At 37.3% G+C, this 20,071-nt stretch overlaps 1 protein-coding gene across 6 annotated transcripts in view; it reads left to right on the plus strand.

Moving 5' to 3' along the window:
- Positions 1–20,071, plus strand: part of L3MBTL3 (L3MBTL histone methyl-lysine binding protein 3) — a 78,949-nt gene that overhangs the window by 36,852 nt on the left and 22,026 nt on the right. For all 6 annotated transcript variants that reach the window (XM_038131704.1, XM_038131706.1, XM_038131707.1 and 3 more), the window contains exons 10-16: positions 566–657; positions 1,192–1,343; positions 10,063–10,139; positions 11,558–11,643; positions 13,789–13,899; positions 15,524–15,638; positions 18,823–18,925. In XM_038131704.1, coding sequence (XP_037987632.1) covers positions 566–657; positions 1,192–1,343; positions 10,063–10,139; positions 11,558–11,643; positions 13,789–13,899; positions 15,524–15,638; positions 18,823–18,925 — 736 coding nt within the window. The remainder of the gene's footprint in view (positions 1–565; positions 658–1,191; positions 1,344–10,062; positions 10,140–11,557; positions 11,644–13,788; positions 13,900–15,523; positions 15,639–18,822; positions 18,926–20,071) is intronic.

The following is a 20,071-nucleotide window of genomic DNA, read 5'->3' on the forward strand; positions in this document are numbered from 1 at the left end:
CAGATTTCTTTTCAAGTGTTGTATACACAGAATAAAAAATGTATAATATCCATGCAGGGGACAGTTTATACTGTAAATTGAGAAGAGGTCCTGAGGCATTGGTAGTGTAAGCAACTGTTTTGATATAACCTAGGGGGGTTGTTTCAAAGCTAGTAGTGATGATGCTATATTAATGATATCCTGATGATGTAATATGGTGAAGTCTGAAGGAGGAGAAATATTTTTTTCTTGGTCTCACTGGCATAGTGAGAAGAACTTTGGGATCTGTAGGTATTTTTCTGATTCTGAAGTAAAAGCAACAGACTGAAAAGCAGCTGGAGAACACTTGTTGGCTCTGTGTGTGTGTGTCAGTGAGACCAACAAAGGGAAGTTTGGTGGTACCTGTGAGGCAGACAGGTGGTGGTAAGATGACGTTTTGGGGAGAGACAAAGAGGTGACTTTTAGCCTGTACTTCTTGGAGATGTTTGTTCAAAGGGAAGAAGATAAAACTGTAAAATTGGTCTCTTAGTGATATGTGTGTCTCATGCCCATAATTTCTTGCCTGTCTTTTAAAACCCTCATTTAGGATATAAGGAAGAAGAATTCAGTTGGCCCTCCTACTTAAAGGCATGCAAGGCTCAAGCTGCTCCTAAATCACTGTTTGAAAACCAGAATGCAGTAAGTACTCACTTGTTACTGATGGTGTAGTTGTGAGCATGCTTGTGTGTGGTAGAGACTCATAGTACATTTCAGTGATGACAGACTTGAGTCTGAAATTTAAAACAAAAGTGTTTACAGCAAAATTAATAACATTCTAACATTCTCCACTGCACAGCTAACCTCTGCAGTTCCAGTTCATTACTCTTCTACTTATCTGTTTAAACTTCTGATGTATTCTTAAATTAAAGAGTTATTTGTACTGTGTCTTGCACCATAATCTTGTGGAAAAAGAATGGTCTTTCAGAGAGAGTATCTAAGACAGCTAAAACTAACACATTTCATTTTAGCAGCATGTTTAGGACTTTTTTTCTTTCATTAACCAGAAGCCTTTGTGTTTGAGCATCTCTCATGTCAGCTAATTAGGCTGCTGCCACTCTGTTGGGACAGTTTATTGGGAAATTTGGAAATGGCATGAATATATTGATTGTGGACAGTGGGGAGATTTCTGGATTTATAGTATTTATCTTCAGTTAAATGTCTTCCTCTATGTAGACAGTGATTCCGTCGGGATTTCGAGTGGGGATGAAGCTGGAAGCTGTAGACAAGAAGAACCCGACTTTCATTTGTGTTGCCACGGTAACAGACATGGTGGACAATCGTTTTCTGGTTCATTTTGACAACTGGGATGAGAGTTATGACTACTGGTATGATGTTTTTGTTTTGTATCCTAGTGAGATGTATCAGAAATGTGTTCGCTTTAAGTGCTGTTTTCTGTGATACTTTCCAGACTGGTGATACAGTTACCATACCAACTTTTGCTGGATCTTTTAGTATGGCCACTAAAGTAGGTCTCAGTGGCAGACGGGAGGAATTAATTTTCTCGTGTCAAGTTGCACGTAAAAAATGCAGAGGTTGTGCTAAATGAGTGTTCGTGTGTGCTGCTGCATCTGGAACTGTGGATTGATTTCAATTACAGATTATCTCTGAGGATGATCTCCTTAGTGGAGAATATACACCATGATAATGAGACTAAGTGTACTTGGAGTTAGTTTTACTTATAATTGTAAATTGAACAAAAGGCTGCATGTATTCATAAAGTTCTTGATCCACTTATGTTGAAACCGAACTGTGGTCATGCTCTATAAAGCATCAGGATAGTGGCAAAAACTGGTTTTAGTCCTCTGTGTTCTATATTCCAGTGGAGGCTGAGATCCTGCTATCCTGACCTGTGTTAGAGGTGACCTTTCTGCATGTTTTCTAGTGGAGGGGCTGTGTGTATCTATAGGAAAGTCAGTGGATGGAGCAGGATGTACTAGGAGCATAAAAATAGTGAAGGAGATTTAGGCTGCTACAGTGCAGGTTTGTATGTGCACTTGGATCTTCATTTGATAGATCATTTGGAGCAATGTAGTTTACCTTACAGTCTTTGGAGAGTAAGTTACTGCAGAACAGGTAGAGAGCATTGTTATGGATCCCCATTATGGCCAGGGTTTGGCAGTGGCAACTTAATTGTGCAGCTGAGCCTCTAAAAATAAATGAAGAAAATCTTCTTCATCTGTATTTGTTGACTACTTTGGCACTATGTCAATGAGAATGTCACAAAAGTATAAGAGTAACTTCAAAACTTTGTAAGTGCATCTCTTGAAATAATAATTTTGTGGCCAGTGTGACAAATAAACTGAAGTAGAACTGAATTATTGAAGCAGTAGTGAACAGTCAGTTAAGTGAAGTCAAGAACTGAATGTCAGGATAATAGACCATACGAGTCAAAGACCAGAAAGATTAGCAATTATTTCCACGAAGAAGTAACACAAACCATACATTTTCTCCACAAAGCATCAGGAAACTGGGGACTGGGGAAACTTAGTCTGAATATTTAGGCATTTAACTGTTCACTAATAATAGCTATGACAATAATTAATAATTAAAATGGCAGTTAAGCAAAACTTTTAGGGAAAACACAGTGCAATATAAGCCATAGTTTGTTCAGAGGTAGCATAGGCATCTTTCTAAAATACTGTGGTCTATATAGAAGACATATACTGAATTTTAGACTTGTTAATATTCCAATGTTAACAGGAACTTTGTCCACCAGTCTTTTCAGAGGAGGGAGAAGTAGTTCTCAAGTACATAACCATGCTTTACATTTATAGTATTAGTTATAGTATCCTGAAGTTTTTTTTTCTGAATTTTATATGTAGAATACATGACATAAAACCCTCCTAAAGGATGAAAAATTTGAAGTGGAAAGCTTTTTTTTTTTTTTTTAAACTGGTTTTGCTATAGGTTTTCAGAAATCATTGGAGAGGTGTTTACACTGAAGTCAAGCTTAAGTTTTGTTCTTTGGTTGAAATTGTGAAATACCTTTCTGGAAGCAGCAAGAAGATGCTCCTGGAAGTACTGTACATGGAAATTAAATTCTCAGTAATGTGGTCTTCCTCTCAGCATTGCATTGAGAATAGTGAGTAGAGAAAGAAAGAAAGAAAATGAGAGAAAAGAGCGGCAAATGAAAATAGCAGTGGAGTGTCTGACCAAAAGAGAGCCTGAAAATGTAACCTGAATCATCCCACTCACATTTTTAATTTTAGATATCAGGTTTGTAAGGACCTTAAAATATCTTAGATGCATACATTTCATGTCTACCAACTCCTGTCTCTAACTAAAAACAAAAAGGTTTTTTGAGATTACCCAGAACTGAACCTTGCAGTTTCCTTGTGCCTGCATGTAAGTTTTAATCTCAGAAAAATAATGAAGGTGAAATGACTTATTTTGTGTATGTTGGTTATTTTCAAACAGGTACCTCTTTTCTCTGTATACGTTTTGTGTTTTATTTAGGGTAGACTGAACTTTCTCACTGAGGTTAAAAAAAGCCTTTCCTATTTTTGTATACCTAAAAGAGAGTTGACTGATATTACTGACTTCAGGCAACAGAAACCCATTATGATTGCCTAAGGGTTTTTAGGCTCCAGGCTTTCAGCCTGGAGATACTCTTCCTTACTTTCTTTCTGAGCATTAGAAAATACATTTTTGGTTGAAAGTAAGTACCCTAGCTAGAATCAGTCATTACAGCAAGTCTTGAATGCATGGTCATGCTAGTTTCAGTGTATTATAAATCCTATTAAATTTTCCTTTGATAGTGCCTTCTAGATGGAACAAAAGTGAACAAAATTGTCAAATTCAAGATTTTACTTAATGAAGGAGAAGTTTGACCTATACAACATAAGCCTCCACGTCCTTTCCATCTGTTCCATCTCTTTTGATGAAACATAGTACTGCTTTGAAAACTGAAGGCACTCTTGTTCAGTGGGATTTCTCCATTTTCTTACCATTGTCTGAACCTGGAAATGGAATTGGGAATCTTTTGGTATGTCAGAACTATGAATTAACTGCAGCTCCATCCTATATTCCTCCATTCCCTTACATCAGATTCGCTTTCACACAGATCGATGTTGCCTCATCTTCCTAATTTTTCTGTGGCCAGATGGAACCACAGCCAGAACTCACAAAAGAGGTGAAGCTGTGCCAGCTTGTTGCTGTTTGCCCCCAGCAGAAGTGGTGCAATGGCTGTGCTGCACGTACTGCATCCCAGACTTGCTGCATCAGAGGGCTCTGGGTACCCTCATTCATCCTTGGCTTGGTCTGAGGTTCCCCTGCAGAGGAGGTTGTACAGGCAGATTTTGGGATCAGCTTACCAGGAGTGTGTTAAAATACAATGGCCTTTGTGCTGCTTGCTGCTCTGTTCCTATCTGTCTTGCATAGAAAAAATGATTTCTGAAGCCTGCTGTGAAAATAAAATAGCTTTTGATTTTTGGAACATTTCTTGATCTGTATGACTTTTGGAACAGACTGGACTTTGTCATGAAACTAAGTAAGAGGCCAGCCCTGTTGTCCATCAGTATTTATTTTCTAGCAGCCAAGTCCTTAAAAGTTGCACTCTGCTTGTTTCATCTTTGAGATAATTAACTTTGCTCCACTCTCTCTTTGAAAGGAACTTTTTGGAGGGTAATATTATGTCAAAAAGAAGATAAAACAATCTTAAAGAAGCATGAGTCACAGTGCATGTGTTTAACTATTTAAATGGATAATGAACCATTATCTGACCCTAAGGTTTCTGTGAATCACTGTGCAGCTTTCTTATCAGACTTTAAATAAAAAATATGGTAATGTTTTATATCCAGAGGTGCTATACCACCTCTGGACATATGCCATAACCTCCTGTATTACATTTTGAGAAGCCTTGACCTAAAATTGCTAAAAAGCTTTATACTTTTCAATGATGAAGTATTCTCAATTATGCACTAGATGGGGCTGCAGGATAGTTTTTATGTTTTTATTTCTTTTTTTTCTCTGTTGGATGACTGACATGTCACAATAAAGAACTTGTATAGTAACGTTCTTGAGAGCACATTATTATTTATGGGTTTATGGGGCATGTGTGTATGAGTGGTTTTTGATAGATGTCTCATTACAGACTGTATTTACACTTATTAAAGTGAATATCAAAATATTTAAAGGTTTGTTTCCCAAAAGGGAAAATCAGAAATCATCTCAAAATAGAAAATTATTATAATACATACACTTATTGTAAAGACAGTGCTGACCATTTAATTAAAAAATCTGTCCAGAGCATCAGGTGGAGACCTATTTTAATGAAATATTTTGCTAAAATAATTAAGTATTAACTTTTTCAGCAGCAAGCATTATCATCCATCTCCCTTGATCTAGTTGGGATGAGCTGTGTATGTGAAACAGATCTTTGGGAAAAATTAGCAGGACAGGTGAAAGTGATCAGTAGAAGAATATTAAGTCGTCTGCCATGTGTGTCTCCCCCACTGGGATGTGCCCTCCTGCAGTGAGTTAAGGACTGCTGAACCTTACATGTGTTCCTTTCAGGCAAAGTGGTGCACACACCAGGGAATCATGTTGTCAGCTGCCCTCGATTTTCCTTATTGCAGAACTGTTTCCTGGCCATTTACATCATGTAGCTCTTCACTGCTTTGATGTATTTTTCTGTAGTTAAGATGTCCACAGCTCAGCAAGCTGTCACTTGTTCTGTCCCTCTGTGTGGCTCTCTTACAGGTTCAGCTGGTGCACTCTGCTGCTTTTGGCTCCACTTCAGCATTCTGTATTAGCTTCAGTTTCCAGTATAGATATTAGATTTCTTTTTCTGTTTGCATGTTCTCACACAACAGAAAGAATGGTTCAGAAGTGACATGAATTGTGTGGACATCGTAATCTTGTTTTTTTAGTCGAGCGTGCATTTGTCATGTCTCCACTGCTCGGCAGAAGGTGGTGTTGGTGCTCTGCTGTTGTCCAGCAGTAGGTAGGTTTGGAGGTGCAAAATCCTTCAGCTCTTGCTAGTGTTGGTAACCTTTTTTGGCCTAGTAAGCATCCTCACAATTCATGGATCATTGTGTTTTATGAAGCATGTGAGCTGGATGATCTGCCTTCTGTTTTGGAACAAAGGAAATAGAAAGCTGTGGGATGTGGCAAATTGATTGTGAAAGGTCAGCATAGCCTTTAACATTCCAGTTGACCTCTTGAGGCTTAGTCTATTGTTGTTCTTCCAAACTAGATGCATGTCCATTAAATAAGACACATTAAAGCATAATAATTTTACTTTAAATTGTGTGTGACTTTTACTGATCTCTACTTTCTATTGTAAAATTAACTGTTAGAAACTAAAAAGGCTGTGTGAAATCAGTAGGTGAAGATGGACTGTGTGATCTGATTTTGGTGGAACACGGATCTTTCTTTTTCCTGAGCCCACTGCAGTTGCAGAAGCTGCTCATAGGCTTATCTGTAATGACTGGGCTTTTCTTTTAAAGCAAATGAAAGTCTGTAAATGTTTCATAGTGCTATTTTGCAATGCTGTTGAATCACAGGTTGCTTTGAGTTCCATGCTCACTGTAATGAGCATCTTCCAGGAATGCTTCTTTCATTGCGACATTCCTTGGTCGTTTGCTTCTTTTTGAATCTTCAAGGCAAGAAGTGTGTGCAGTGGCATTCACTTTTCAGAGTTTTATTAAAATTTATGTTCAAACTGTGCTTAAGAAATCAAACCAAACCAAATGCATTTAGGAGGCTTGTCCTGATAAGTGTTTTTATACATCTGCTTGATTATTTTAAGTATAATACTGATAATACCATAGTGATCCTGAACATGGGACTTGTTTCCAAATTAAACTTGGGAGAGTTTTGAAAATCATTTGTGAACTTTACTTCAAAGCATTTTAGGAAGTAAGAGGATATGTCTTTTCAGTGCAGAAGTATGCCTCATACATGTAAAACTCCCAGTGTGAGAGGGATCAAAGAGGGGAGTGCTGCCCCACGTTCTTGTTAGCTTCTCTTCAGAGTTACTGTAAAGAGAAAGGAAGAGGCCAGAGGAAGCATGAAAGACTAGGTGTTTTTTTCTTATTTTTTGGAGGCAAAACATTTCTAGGAGTCAGGCTCTGAGTTTTAACAGTGCTAAATTGTCACAAAAGATCTCTTGCTTCCTTTGCTTCCTTTTATTGATGGCAACTTCAGTGATTTAGAGAGTACCTGGTGTGATACTATAAATATTAAATACATACAATATAGCTTTATATATTGTAGAAGGACAAAAAGTTGGTATTCATGAACTGAGTTAAGATCTTTGGCTATTGTCAGAGCCATTACAGAGTCTATCTAGGGTAGGTTTTATTTGCTTGGAATTATCTGATTGGCATCATTACAAAGAAATACTAGCAGAATTGTTTCATATATATAGCCACAAGATAATGATGTTATGTTGGCCAGTATTTTTCATCATTAGTGCTTCACTCTGTTTAGGTAGAAGGCTAGAGGAGGGCTTGTTGTGAGCCCATGCTCTAGACCACCCAGCCTGCATTTCTGTTGTTGAAGTTTATCCATACCAAGTTTTAGACACCGTGTAAAATACTTCTCAGGTTACCAAAAAAAAAAAAAAAATGTTACTCCATGTATTTCAATTATGCTGTGCTCTTTCGTTTTTCTTTTATGCAGTGAAGGTTCAAAACTGCATTGTGGTATAGTCCAAGGTCCAGCCTACAAGCTTTTCTGTGCTGTGTTTCCTTTTGCAATCCCTAAAGTATGTTTGTGTCCCAGATCTGCAGACCTGGTGTTTTGAATCTTAAGACTATGGAGTGCCTGCATAATTTACCTTTAGTTTCTTCTCTCATGCACGGCTCATTGCACCCCTTTTGATATTGCACATTATCAGCATATGATATTTTAGAAGTATATTAATTAAGGGAACCTAATTAATTTGAACTTCCAGCATGCTAATACTTTCTGGGTAGATACAGATAACGATTATTTTATAATACTCAGAGAGAGCAGCCCCACACTATTTGGTATTTTGCATTAGTAACTCAGGTTGAGGTAGAGAGAATACCTGTTATTCTCCAGCCTAATGATAGAGACACTGACTTCAGAGAGGAATTAAATAGAAACTGGATCATAAGTGGTTTGGTGTTTTGCTCAGTGATTATTATATGAAGTATGTGTCTTCATGCATGGTTGCTCTCTGTTTGTCTTCTTTTCTCATTAAGTATTTGAGAAGTGTTTGCAAAACACAGGAGGGAGACACGGTGTTTGAGTCTAGGCTATTGCTTGGCTGCTTAAAGTTGGTTTTTTGATCTCTCCCTGGGGAACTGCGAATGAAGGCCTTAACTACTTCAGCTTACTTGGGCATCACTTTTTTGGCCTTGCTGGATCCTTGGAGTGAGTGGGACACTGAGCTCGTGGCCACTGGAGAGATGGAAATGCTGGTGAGGTTCTGCAGAAGAGAGGGGGGACATAGCTGGAAATATTTAATGTCAGCTACTGAAACACCTTTAGGGATAGGAAATAGTGGAGGAGAGAGGTAGTGCACTGTAGTACTGAGTTTATCTAACTAAAGAAGAAATTAGGGGAGGCAGGATCCTAAGAGAAGTGAGGTCCTTAAGGGCAGATCTACATGGGTATTACATGGTTATAATGGATGAGTTTTCTAAATAGAGGCAAACAATGTGTTCGCACGGTGTAGTGCAGTGCCATGCAGAGTGATGCTAGCCTTTTGTGTCAGCCTTTTGTGTTTCTTAGTCATCCTGGCTACATAAATACAATGTATTTCATTAAAAAAGCACTGTCAATTGTTCGGCCAGCTCAAAAACCATCAGTAAGTATCAGTGCACGTGTAGGGATGGTACATGTTTCATAGCAGAGTCTGATAGCTTTTTACTTTTCCTGTAGATCAGTCTTACTTTTTGCCTTTACTAATAATATTGAGTACTAATATATTAATTGTAGTATATACATTATATACACCGTGTTTTATTGTGCAAAATATGTTATGTTATGAAATGATATCCTAATAAGTAATAAGGATATGTAGTTCTATACATAATAATTTAATATTACAGAAGACTTAAACAGGTTTTATCTTGTCTGCTTTTACATCAGTTTCTTTACAGTGTGTGTCTCTTTTGTTTTGTAAGAGGACTTGATTGTCAGCACTCACGTTTGCTTTGGTCTGTGCACAATATAACTGACCCAGTGAGAGCACTGTCTCTCACTGCTTCAGACACATGCCAGCACATACAGCTCACCTTGCCTCTGCTAGTCTTCTGTAGCTCTTTTGGTGTGCCACAGGCAACAGCAGTAGTGCAAAATAGGATGCACTTTACAGAAAATACGGGAAGTTGTTAACCCTTGGAGTATAAGTTTGATCTGTTTCTTAAGAGCAGTTTGCAGTCTTGGGTCACTAATTCTTTCATGTAGTTTGGGGCCTAAAATGCTTGGTTTTTTGGATTTTTTTTTTGTTTTGGTTTGGGTTTTTGGTTTGGTTTTTTTTCTCAGAGTTTTTCTCAGACTTACTTTGCTTATGTGCTGCTGGGTTACAGTAACATATTTATAGCTCCATTTAAGCCACTCAGAATCCAGTTTTGAATTTTTCTTGCTATTGGCAGTACGTTGCAGTTATATGTGATTTTCCCCTCTGCCTCCAGGTGCAACATGGACCATTAATCAAGATCTTTAAGGTTTTGGTTTCAGATTTTGGTCTTGGCATTGCAAGACTCCATCTGTCTTTGATGGAATTATGGTGTTCTTGCAACTAGCCAACACGATTCTACCAAGAGTGTCTGCTTGTGAATTTTTCAGATCCAGCATCATAGCTTCTCAAAAGACATCTACCACTAATTTAAAGGACTTGATTTTCTTGATCTTCCAGTAAAATTGTACATAAAGCCTTATGCTTGTATAGGTGGTAACAAGTCTGTGTTAGATGTGTTTGTGTCTTCAGGTTATGTTTGCAGTTTAAGTTGAAGGTGTTGTGGGTTGTTTGGAATTTAAGTCTCTCTTGTAGGTCTTGGTTTGTAAGCATAATAGGATGTCTGAAGAGCTGCATTTTCAGGCCCTTTTTTTCTCCCCTTCCTCCAGGTGTGAGGCAGCTAGCCCACATATTCATCCTGTTGGATGGTGTAAAGAACATAAAAGAACTCTCATCACCCCACCAGGTTTGTATATTGTTACATGTCTGAAAGATTTCAGGTGGCTATAGTCAGCTAGCATCATTAAAATTTACAACAAGGTTTCTGTTACCTCTCCTGATTTTTTTTCCTTCTGTAATCAGGAATTTATATTTGCAGAGCTATAAAATTAAGTCCTGTAAAATTTTTTACAGGACTTTATATATTGAAAATAGAAATATAATAGATGTTTGGCATTAAGTATGCTGATTTAGTAAAGAGACATCTGCTCCAAAGATATCCCTTGAAATCTGAACAACTTTGTAATTTTGGCTGAATGGCTGACATGTACTCTAAGACTCACATTCTGAAAATGCTGATAAAGCAAATTCCAAGTGCATGGGGTCATTGCAGGAGAGAAACATCTTCATGTGAACTGAGTGTGCAAGTAATGGATTGATGAAAAAATTGTATTAATGTGATCAAGGAATCAAACTTGTAAGGGGTCTTTGAAATGAAGGAAAATGCTATGAGAGAGATGATAAAGAAGGAGGGAAGTGTATTCATTAGTGTGAAACTTGAGACTGTTTTTTAGGACTGTTGTGTATGGCTGGATGACCTAGATGCTCTGTTGCAGAAACTGACATCTGGGGTTTGAGAACATGGAAAGTTTTAATTGGTTAAAACCAACTTTGACAAAAATTCTAATAGCCAGCACTCTTGAAAAGTCAGTCATAAGCAGTCTGTCTGCCAGGAGGTTAATTGCAGCCTATTATTCAGTGAATCCCTTGTAAAACAAATTAGAATTGGTTTTGTTCTCTTCTAGCTTACGAATACTAATATTTAAACTTCAAGTTTAACTTCTGGTGCAGAGTAAAGTTGAAGGACAGGCACTGCCTTTTCTTTAACAGCCAATCTGTCTTTGAGTTTCTTCCCTAGAGTGTTTATAAACATAACATTATCTGAGAAAGGCAACATCTTCTTTGATGTCTGTAGATTATTCATAAATGTCCAGGTTATTTTGTTAGAAACTTAGTAAAAAATTGCTCACTAAAAGACTAACAGGTAGTCAGGTGTGCTCAACCATGGTACAAAGCTATCACTGATTAGATTGATTACCAGTGAATGACTGTTCATTACTTGAATTAATTTCCTCAGTTAAGTGGACAGATTTTTCCATTCCACATTATTTATATTGCAAAGGGATTCGCAGAATATTCTCATATCCAGAGCAATCGTGTACAATAGCTACTCAGTAGTGTGTATGAGAGGATTGTTGACTCTTTTGACCTGTATGGTGAATTTGTCAGAGACAATTTAGAAGAGACTTTCTTGCAATGATTTTATAAGTCCGGTGTATAAATCAAAACAGTATTATAAAAGTGCTAGGCACGCTGTAAATTAGACATTAACTTAATTTTTTTGCACTGCTGTGTTTAATTTTGCTTGTGTTTCGTCTGTGCCAGATTATCCACATGCTAAGCATTTTTCTTGGGAGAAATATTTGGAAGAAACCAGTTCATTACCTGCACCTGCAAGGGCTTTTAAAGTGGTGAGAAAATGCTTACATTTCTTTCATGCTTTTAAGTTCATGTAATTAATTTGTTTAAGAAGATAATACATATATGGTGCTCCTATGTTTCCAAATGTATCCAATTAATTAGTTGCATATAGGTATATAGGGGGTTTATTTTTATGCAAGTTTGCAGTTCACTGTTAGAAATCAGATTATTATAAATTACTATTAATGTATTATTTTAATTATTATAAATGGGATTAAATGCTACAAATGTATTACTAATGAGTGTAATTTGCTATGGAAAATTACTGCCGTATTACAAATAATGAGATAGCTACTGAGTCATGATAACATATTTTGAAGATGTGTATTTCTGTACATTTTATATGGTGCAGTAGATGCAGTGTAAAAATGAATGCAAGAGGTTAGTCTGCTTGTCCATCTAGTCCATTGTCTTGGGCTTGTTTTCAGTGCCCTTTAGCAGAGTTTTTCTTCTGTAAGCTTGCAGCTAGGGCATGTGGGCAGTATCCACAGGCAGCTCCCCAGGTTATCTATGGTGTTTGTGGGCACCATCCTTTTCTTTTGTCTTTGTACTTGCCAGTTTCTTTCAGTGATCCATCTTGAGCTCTTAAGATTTCAGTGATGGTCAGTACTTCAGAAAGGAATCACACAATGACTTGAGCTGGAAGGGACCTTAAATATCATCTGATTCCAATCCCCCTGCCATGGACAGGGACACCTTCCACTAGACCAGGTTGCTCAGAGCTCCATCCAGCCTGGCCTGGAACACTTCAAGGGGTTGGACATCCACATTTCTAGGCAACCTGTTCAAGTGCCCCATCATCCTCACAGTAAAGTATTATTTCCTAATATCTAATCTAAACCTACTCTCTTTTAGTTTGAAATCATTCCCCCTTGTCCTGTCACTACGTGCCCTTGCGAAAAGGCCCCTCTCCGTCTTTCTCGTAGGCTCCCTTCAGGTACTGGAAGGCTACAATTAGATCCCCCCTAAGCCGTCTCTTTTCCAGGCTGAACAAACCCAATTCTCTCAGGCTTTCCTCGCAGGAGAGCTGCTCCATCCCGCTGTTCATCTCGGATTGCTGTTGGGAGCCAGAATTGGGTGGCCCTTGTAGCTCCCAGCCCTTGTCTCACAGCACACTGAAGCACGTTTGCCTCAGCTTTTCATATTAGGGACACTAATTCTCAACTTTGCTAAGACCTGGATTAACCAAAGGCAAAATGTGGTGTTTATAGCAGTTCCTGGGGTCAGAAGATTACCAGAGGTTATTCATGACCTGTGGTTTATCACCCCAAGGTGTGTCTGTCTTGGTAATGTTTCTCAATCTTACATTCTCAGCCAAATACTCCAAGCAAGGATTAGGAAGTTAATAGTTTATATCTGAGACAGTAACAGTGTTTTGTGTTGTATTGTGGGAGAAAATTGAGTTCTTAAGCTGCAGCTGAAGGAAAAACACCCATATTCTGCAAAGTCCTAGAGCTACAGATACATTATTTTCATAAAAATTAGGATAAACCTCATTACTTGCCTTGTGAATATGTTCCTTTAAAATGGAAATAATTTTGCTTTAGTTTTCATAACTACAGATGACAAACACAAAATCTGATACTCCTACCAAAGACACTAATTTTATCAAAATAGTATTACAAACCCAGGCATTTGGTCCTGTTTGTTACTGTTATGCTGTGAATTAGTTATGTTTTGAGTAGGAGACTGAAAAAGAGTTTGATTCATGAAACAAAAATACCTATCAGAAAGCTCAAATATGCTTCCTGTAGACAATTTCATAGACATTTCAGGCAGCTGGTATGTAATGCCTTATTAAATACTGTAATGAAACTGTTGGCCAAAACCTCTAGGAAAACTTTGCTAGAGAATTTAGGAAAAAAAACTGATTCAAGCCAAAGATACCCATTTACATCCTCGGATGGCTTGAATCCAGTCCACTCCAGGAGAACCTGAAACCCCAAAGCAGTTATTTTGTTTCACTATAGTGATAACACTTGTTTGAATTATGTTTTTATGCTTGAATTTCTAGTAGAGGGAGGGCAGATTTGAAAAAATAAAGGCATAAAATTTCTGATGGGTTATATATATTTTATAGCTGCATCAGCTTTTGAAGTTTCGTTGTTTCACATAGTATTGTTCTTCTTTTCTAGAAACCTTCTCATGGCTTTCAGAAAAATATGAAACTTGAAGTGGTTGACAAGAGAAATCCAGTATTTATCAGAGTAGCAACCATTGTAGATACTGATGACTATAGAATAAAAGTAAGTTTCTCTGTCTTATTGTAATATCCTACTTAAGTAAATGATCAGGACTTCATAAAACCAAAATCCTGTAGTTGTAAAATTAACCATGAAAAGAAATAAGTCCTGCTAAGCTTTTACTCTTGCTTATCACTGATTGATATATGTTATTGTTGTGTTATTGTCCTCTTAGATACTTGTGCTGAGGTGGGTAGTTAGAGAGCAGAGTTGAATATATTAGGAAATTGCTTTGGGAATAGTTGATAGAAGACAATTGTCCAACTTGTCCAATTCTATCAAGAAATGTGATTTTTTTAATATCACATGTCAAAGGGCTGCTTTGATATTTGTATTAGGGACCACATAATACTTGGTCTAGGTTAACTGAATCTGTTTCTATAAGTTTCTAAGGGGAAGAGAGAGATATATGGGAGATATGAAAGAGCCTTGATCCTTTGTCCTTTGTCAGTGATTTCTGCAATTCTGAAGTTCCTGTTAATTATTTGCTTTGGATTGGATTAAGCTAAGTTAAAGTATTTTTAATCTGTTTTGCAGAAGCTGTGTACTTGAATTAATTCTCTTTCATTGTATGAAATCAGTTTTCACTCTGAAGGCCTTGTGTTAGAAGCACTAACATATACCAGATATCCAATTAGAAATGAAGGATGTGTATGTTTGCAGATTGTACAGATTTACTAGGTATACCTGTTAATTCAAGTAGGAGATGCAGCTGACTTTTCACTTTGAATCACCTGAATGAACTGCTGGTAGGAAGTCATCAGAACTAGTATCTTCACACCTACACATTTTCTACTTCAAGTTGGATATGCAAAATAAAAAAAATGGAAATGAAAAAAAAACCCATCTCAAAATAAAGAAAAATCTCACTCCGCAGTCTAATGTATTAAATGACAGGATTTGTAACTTCTAGGGCAGTAACTTGACTCTGTAGCATCTGTTGAAAGAGCTCTGTTTATGTGTGTCTGTGTGTACGTGCATCCACATCTGGGCATGTGAGAGATGCGAGGAGTTTACTGGTACAGAGGTCATGCAAGATTTGAAGATATGTAGCTTTCATGTGAAAAAATGTGTGCATAACCCATACTGGTGCTGTCCTGTGAAGTAACATGCTTCATTTTCTCTTCAGTTTCAACTCTTTATCCTGTATAATCTGATTTTAGTAAAATTGTTGCTTGTATGATGGGGGGATTGTTTGTCTTTTATAGATAAATTTCATTTTTGTAGTCCTTTGCTTTACTGCTCTGCTGTTCTTAAATCCAATTCAAACAGGAGATTTAAAAACGTGGATTTTGGGGCGTGATTTTTTGAGACATGAAAAGGGCAGAAATTTATGCTTAATTTAAATAATTAATGTGAGAACTAATGTGAGAACTGCATTATTTCTGGGATTTGAGCCTGACAACACAGTAAACAACCATATGACATATGGTTGCTTACTGTTTACTTTAGTGAGAGTATGCCTGAGTCCAGAATGTAATGTACATGTATTTTCTGTGTAACTTAAATAGTTCTCTGAAAGTGACTTCTCTACTGGACATGTCATTTCTAGAGATTACTCAGGTAAAATGATTTTACGGAGATTTTTCCTGATCTAAAATGCACTATTCTCCTTTTTGTATTTTAGGTTCATTTTGATGGCTGGGATAGTATTTATGATTATTGGACTGATGTTGACAGCCCTGATATCCATCCTGCAGGCTGGTGTATGAAAACTGGACACCCTCTTCAGCCCCCACTTAGTAAGGGAAACCACACTGTAATGTAATGATGGTAAAAGGCATGTGTGCTATGCTATCTTTTGAATGCCAGTGCCATTCAAAGAAGAGAAGCCACTAGGATATGCAAAATAATTGCAAATGTGACATTTAGTGCAAAATCAACAGTCAGTAATTAATCACTTTTTAGTAGATGGTTTTATTGACCCTTACTGCAATGGAAATACAAGAACCATAGTCAAAACCAGAAGCGATGTGAAAGATCTGTTGTGTAAAATCCTGGCCCTCTCAAAGCCAGCCCTGGAACTGCTGTGGCACTCAGTAGGGGTGTAGGGTATCACTCTTAAGATCCTTTGTTCACATCTCTCTTGATGCTTACTACGCTTTTCGGCTCAAAGGAGTCCAGAGTGTACTGAGAAGGCACTGCTTTCAAATGCTGTGGCAAATCCTCCAAACAACAAACTTCCTTTTCTTCTTCAGCTGAGCAAAGAGGGATTAATGGTGCCCACTTTGAAAATAAATTTAACAGAAGCATGGTACCAATAATAACACTGGATTTACCAACTTGTCCTCTCTAGGGATTTTGTTTTACTTGTTGAAGAAGTGGGAGAGGTTGCAGGGAAAAGAGATATTTTGGTAAATATAAATATATCCCTGCCTAGTCCACTGTGTTTCTGGATAATGGCAGTGAAATCACTTTAGCCAGACTTTGAACAGATGAGTTTTTAAGTGAGTGCTCTTCTCTGAGATTGGTTTATGTAGTAACTCTGAGGTGTGGTTTGCACAAGTGCTGAGTATTCACAGCTGTTAGAAGGTCAGAAACAGCTGTGCTTGGAAAATAAAAAATGCTGAGCAATGCCGAGTACTCACATAAAAAAAATTGTAAAATAACTGAGATAAGTCACATTATATAAAATAACTGAGATAAGTGTGAATGTGTTACCTGAAAATCACAATACCTCAAGTCAATGTCTCTGAATGCCAAGAAGAAATTATTCCTACCCGGGGTGTGATCAGAGTATATTCATTAGTTTTCTGAGCACTCCAGCAGTACAGTGATGACTGCCTGTTAGGAAGTTAATCATTCTGCCTTCAGAATCTGAATAGAGTGCCGTAAGTGCCAAAGCACAAAGTGAATAATGAGGAGAAGACAGAATGCTGCATGTCTGCTTCTTAATCTGAGATGTGCTGTCCTGTGTGCTGAAAGAGCAGCCCAGTCAGAAAAGTATTCTGTGGCCACTTACATAAAAATTGTATCATATGGCAGAAGGGCTGAATAAGGTTACAACATTTCTATTAGGTAAGATTGATAAATAAATAAAAATCTTAGCCTAGGTAGGAGTATAAAATACGTAAATTCTTTTTTTTTGAGACATTAAAAGAAATGAGGTACAGGTGCCCAGCGCATCATCTCCTCTAGGTGGTGGCTTAGGAGGCACTGCTCATCCCTTTTAGGTTGTGACTGGTAGAAGTAAATTTCTGTTAAGCTACAAAAATTAAGATGGATGATATGACAGGAGGGGAAGTTGACCATCCATTAAATAGGAAAAAAAGTAATAATCTACACAAATACTTATAAAATAGAATGATTACTGAATAAAATCTTAATCCAACAATATGACTTTGTATTATTACCATGTAGAATATTTTAAAAATGTTAATATTGCTTCCGGGTAAGTCAAAAGGCATTTCCAGACTTCTGCAAGGGTTTCATGAGGAGGGAAGAAAATATTTCGCAAGACAGTTTCTGCCTCAGTTTGTATGATAGGACTTTTGACGATGAGGTCCAGATCCCTGTCTTTCACATTAGAAGCTTTGTGTGAATGCTGTGCAATGTTAGCAATATTAGTCTAGAGCAGTTCCTAGTATTCATGTATTCATAGTGTTTTCAGATGTAATTAAGTCATCATGAAGGATTATGACCTTTTTGATAGCAGTTAGGGAATTAAGAGCCAAGTATTGGTGTTGATTTTAACATTGTTTCACAGGATGCAAACAGCAGCTTCTCACAAAAACATGGACAACCAGTTTAACAGCCCATTTAAATTACATTTTTAAAGAGTTCAGATTTTTTAAGTGAAGAGAGAATAGTTATAGGGAGTTAATTTTTTCAAAATCAGAACATCAGTGAAGCAAGACTTCTCTTTACAGAAACATCCCTATTCAGATAACTCTTCCTCTGAGTCCACTTACTTGCTACATTATAAGCGTGATTTCTGTATAAAGGTAGAGAAGGTAAAATTCCCTGTTCTCTCACCAATTACAGTCATTAAAGGCTATAGAAGTCTTTGGACTTCAGTGTAGTGATAGTTCTGTAATTTTTGCATAGCTGGAACATTTGGTAAAAAAGGCTTTTAGGCTGCTCTAATTACACGTAATAATTCTCTGTCTTTCAGTATCCATCTGCGAGCAAGAATCTTTCATCTGGAGAGATATTTAAATAGACCTTTTCATGTCTGTATTGTTATCTGTAGGGGGAGATACAAGTTCATGTGTTGTTCAAGAAGAACTGGTATCTAGAGGGGGCCAGTGCATTCCTGCAGAGGCTCAGCAGGTGTTCCCAGTGTCATGTACTGGAGCATGGCTGTCTCTCACTCGCTGTGAAACTGGGGGTTATGTATTATGTTTGCTTGGGCCTCAAAGCTCCTTATGACATCCTTTGATGTCTCTGCAGGCATCATTGTACCTGTTGATGAAAATCAGGTAGACACATAAATTCAGAGAAGTGAAAAAGTAATAAATCTCTTGTTCTTTTTAGTAGTGTTTTCAGCCTTCATTTACATCTTTTTTACAGGAAAAATTCAGCTAAAAATGTGTACGAATAGTACACATTACAAACACATCCCTGTCTTCAAGAACAGGGATAGGGTAGCTTACTTTTTCTGTGCTCTTGCAAAACAACCAGTTTCCAACTAAATGTAGATAGTAGAAGAGAAATTTGATGTCATGCCGCTCCTCCAAGATTTGTGTTCTTTATGTAGATGTAGTTCTGTTGTAGAGATTTACTCGCATGGAATAAAATTATTTCTCCAGTGGATTAGGTTGTTTAAATCTCCATCATGTATTTACTGAATGTATTATTAAAGTATTTCTGTTTACTTATTTCTTCATGCTTGCTACAATGCACTGGTATATGTGCATATTTATATAGCTTTTAAATATTAGATAGTTTTCTTAAATCTCATTTGTAATTTCACCTGGCATGCAGGTCCCTTGGAACTGGTGGAAGCTTTGGAGCATGGAGGGTGTCCCACAGCAGGATGTAAGGGAGTTGGACACATTAAAAGAGCAAGACATATCGGCCATCATAGGTATGTTCTGTGAAACTGATTTTATTGTTTCAGTTGACGGATGTGTGCAGATGGTTCTTTTAAATTGTTGTTCCTAAGAAAACAGATCCAAGCTGGAAAAAAAGAATAGGAAATCTTGTAAACCTAAATATGCAGTTATTTCAGTTGCCATGGTGAGCATGCTGAAATAAACATTAGCAATCTGTAACTTCATTTCACCAGGGTGTGCTGAGATAAGATTTGCTGTACATTACTTTTTGTCACAATTGGTAGAGTCAGTAACTCTGTATTTTGTTCCTTTGAGGATTCCTCAGTTTGCTGTCCAGTTTGCAAAATATCACAGACAGATATGTATAAAGCAATAACTTTTGAACTTTTTGAAATATGAGGTCACTGATTTGATTATGGCTTGTCTGTTCTTGTTCTGCTTGGTTGGTAAGGGTAAGGATTTGCTTGTTGGCTTGGAGCAATGCTAGGAAGCAAATTCCAATTGACGTATTCCCGAATGATAACTTGCTGCTTCTGTTTAGTGTTTCTAAAGATGCTTTGTTGGACACCTTCTGAAGTAAAATTCAGAAATATGGACATCCCATCCTAGGCAGTAGTTGATATTAGCACCAGAGAATGGAATGGAAGGGACAGAGAGACAATGACCGAGTAAATGGAAAACATTTCCCAAGTTGAAATTTTAGTATTTTAAAAAGATTTGCAGTGTGGGGTGAATCCAGACTGTTTCAGTAAGGGATGTACAGGTAATATAGTATGTTAAGTTGAGAATGAAGCACCATGAATATCATCCTGTTACCTTTTCGCAAATTAGAGCTTCCAAAAGTTGTCATTTTTCCATTAAACAGTCTTATAATTCTCAGATGTCATATCTCTTAGTTCTTCCTACTCTCTGATATGATTAGATGACTGCTCTTTGGTTATTTATCTATGCATTTTTTAAAGTATCTTTTCAAACTACCTTGATCCAAGAGTGAGCTCTGCAATCTTTTCACGTTTTTGATGAGGTCATAATGTCCTGTTCGCTCAAATTACGCTAGAAGGTTTTGCTGGTGTATCACCATGTGTTAAGGTCCTGACTAATCCCTATCAAAGATACCTGGCCGACAAATCTCACTGTATTACTACATTTTGATATGCAAAAGGCATTTTCTGCTGCAA

This window comes from Motacilla alba, chromosome 3 (genome assembly GCF_015832195.1).
Source record: "Motacilla alba alba isolate MOTALB_02 chromosome 3, Motacilla_alba_V1.0_pri, whole genome shotgun sequence".
Classification (NCBI taxonomy): Eukaryota; Metazoa; Chordata; class Aves; order Passeriformes; family Motacillidae; genus Motacilla; species Motacilla alba.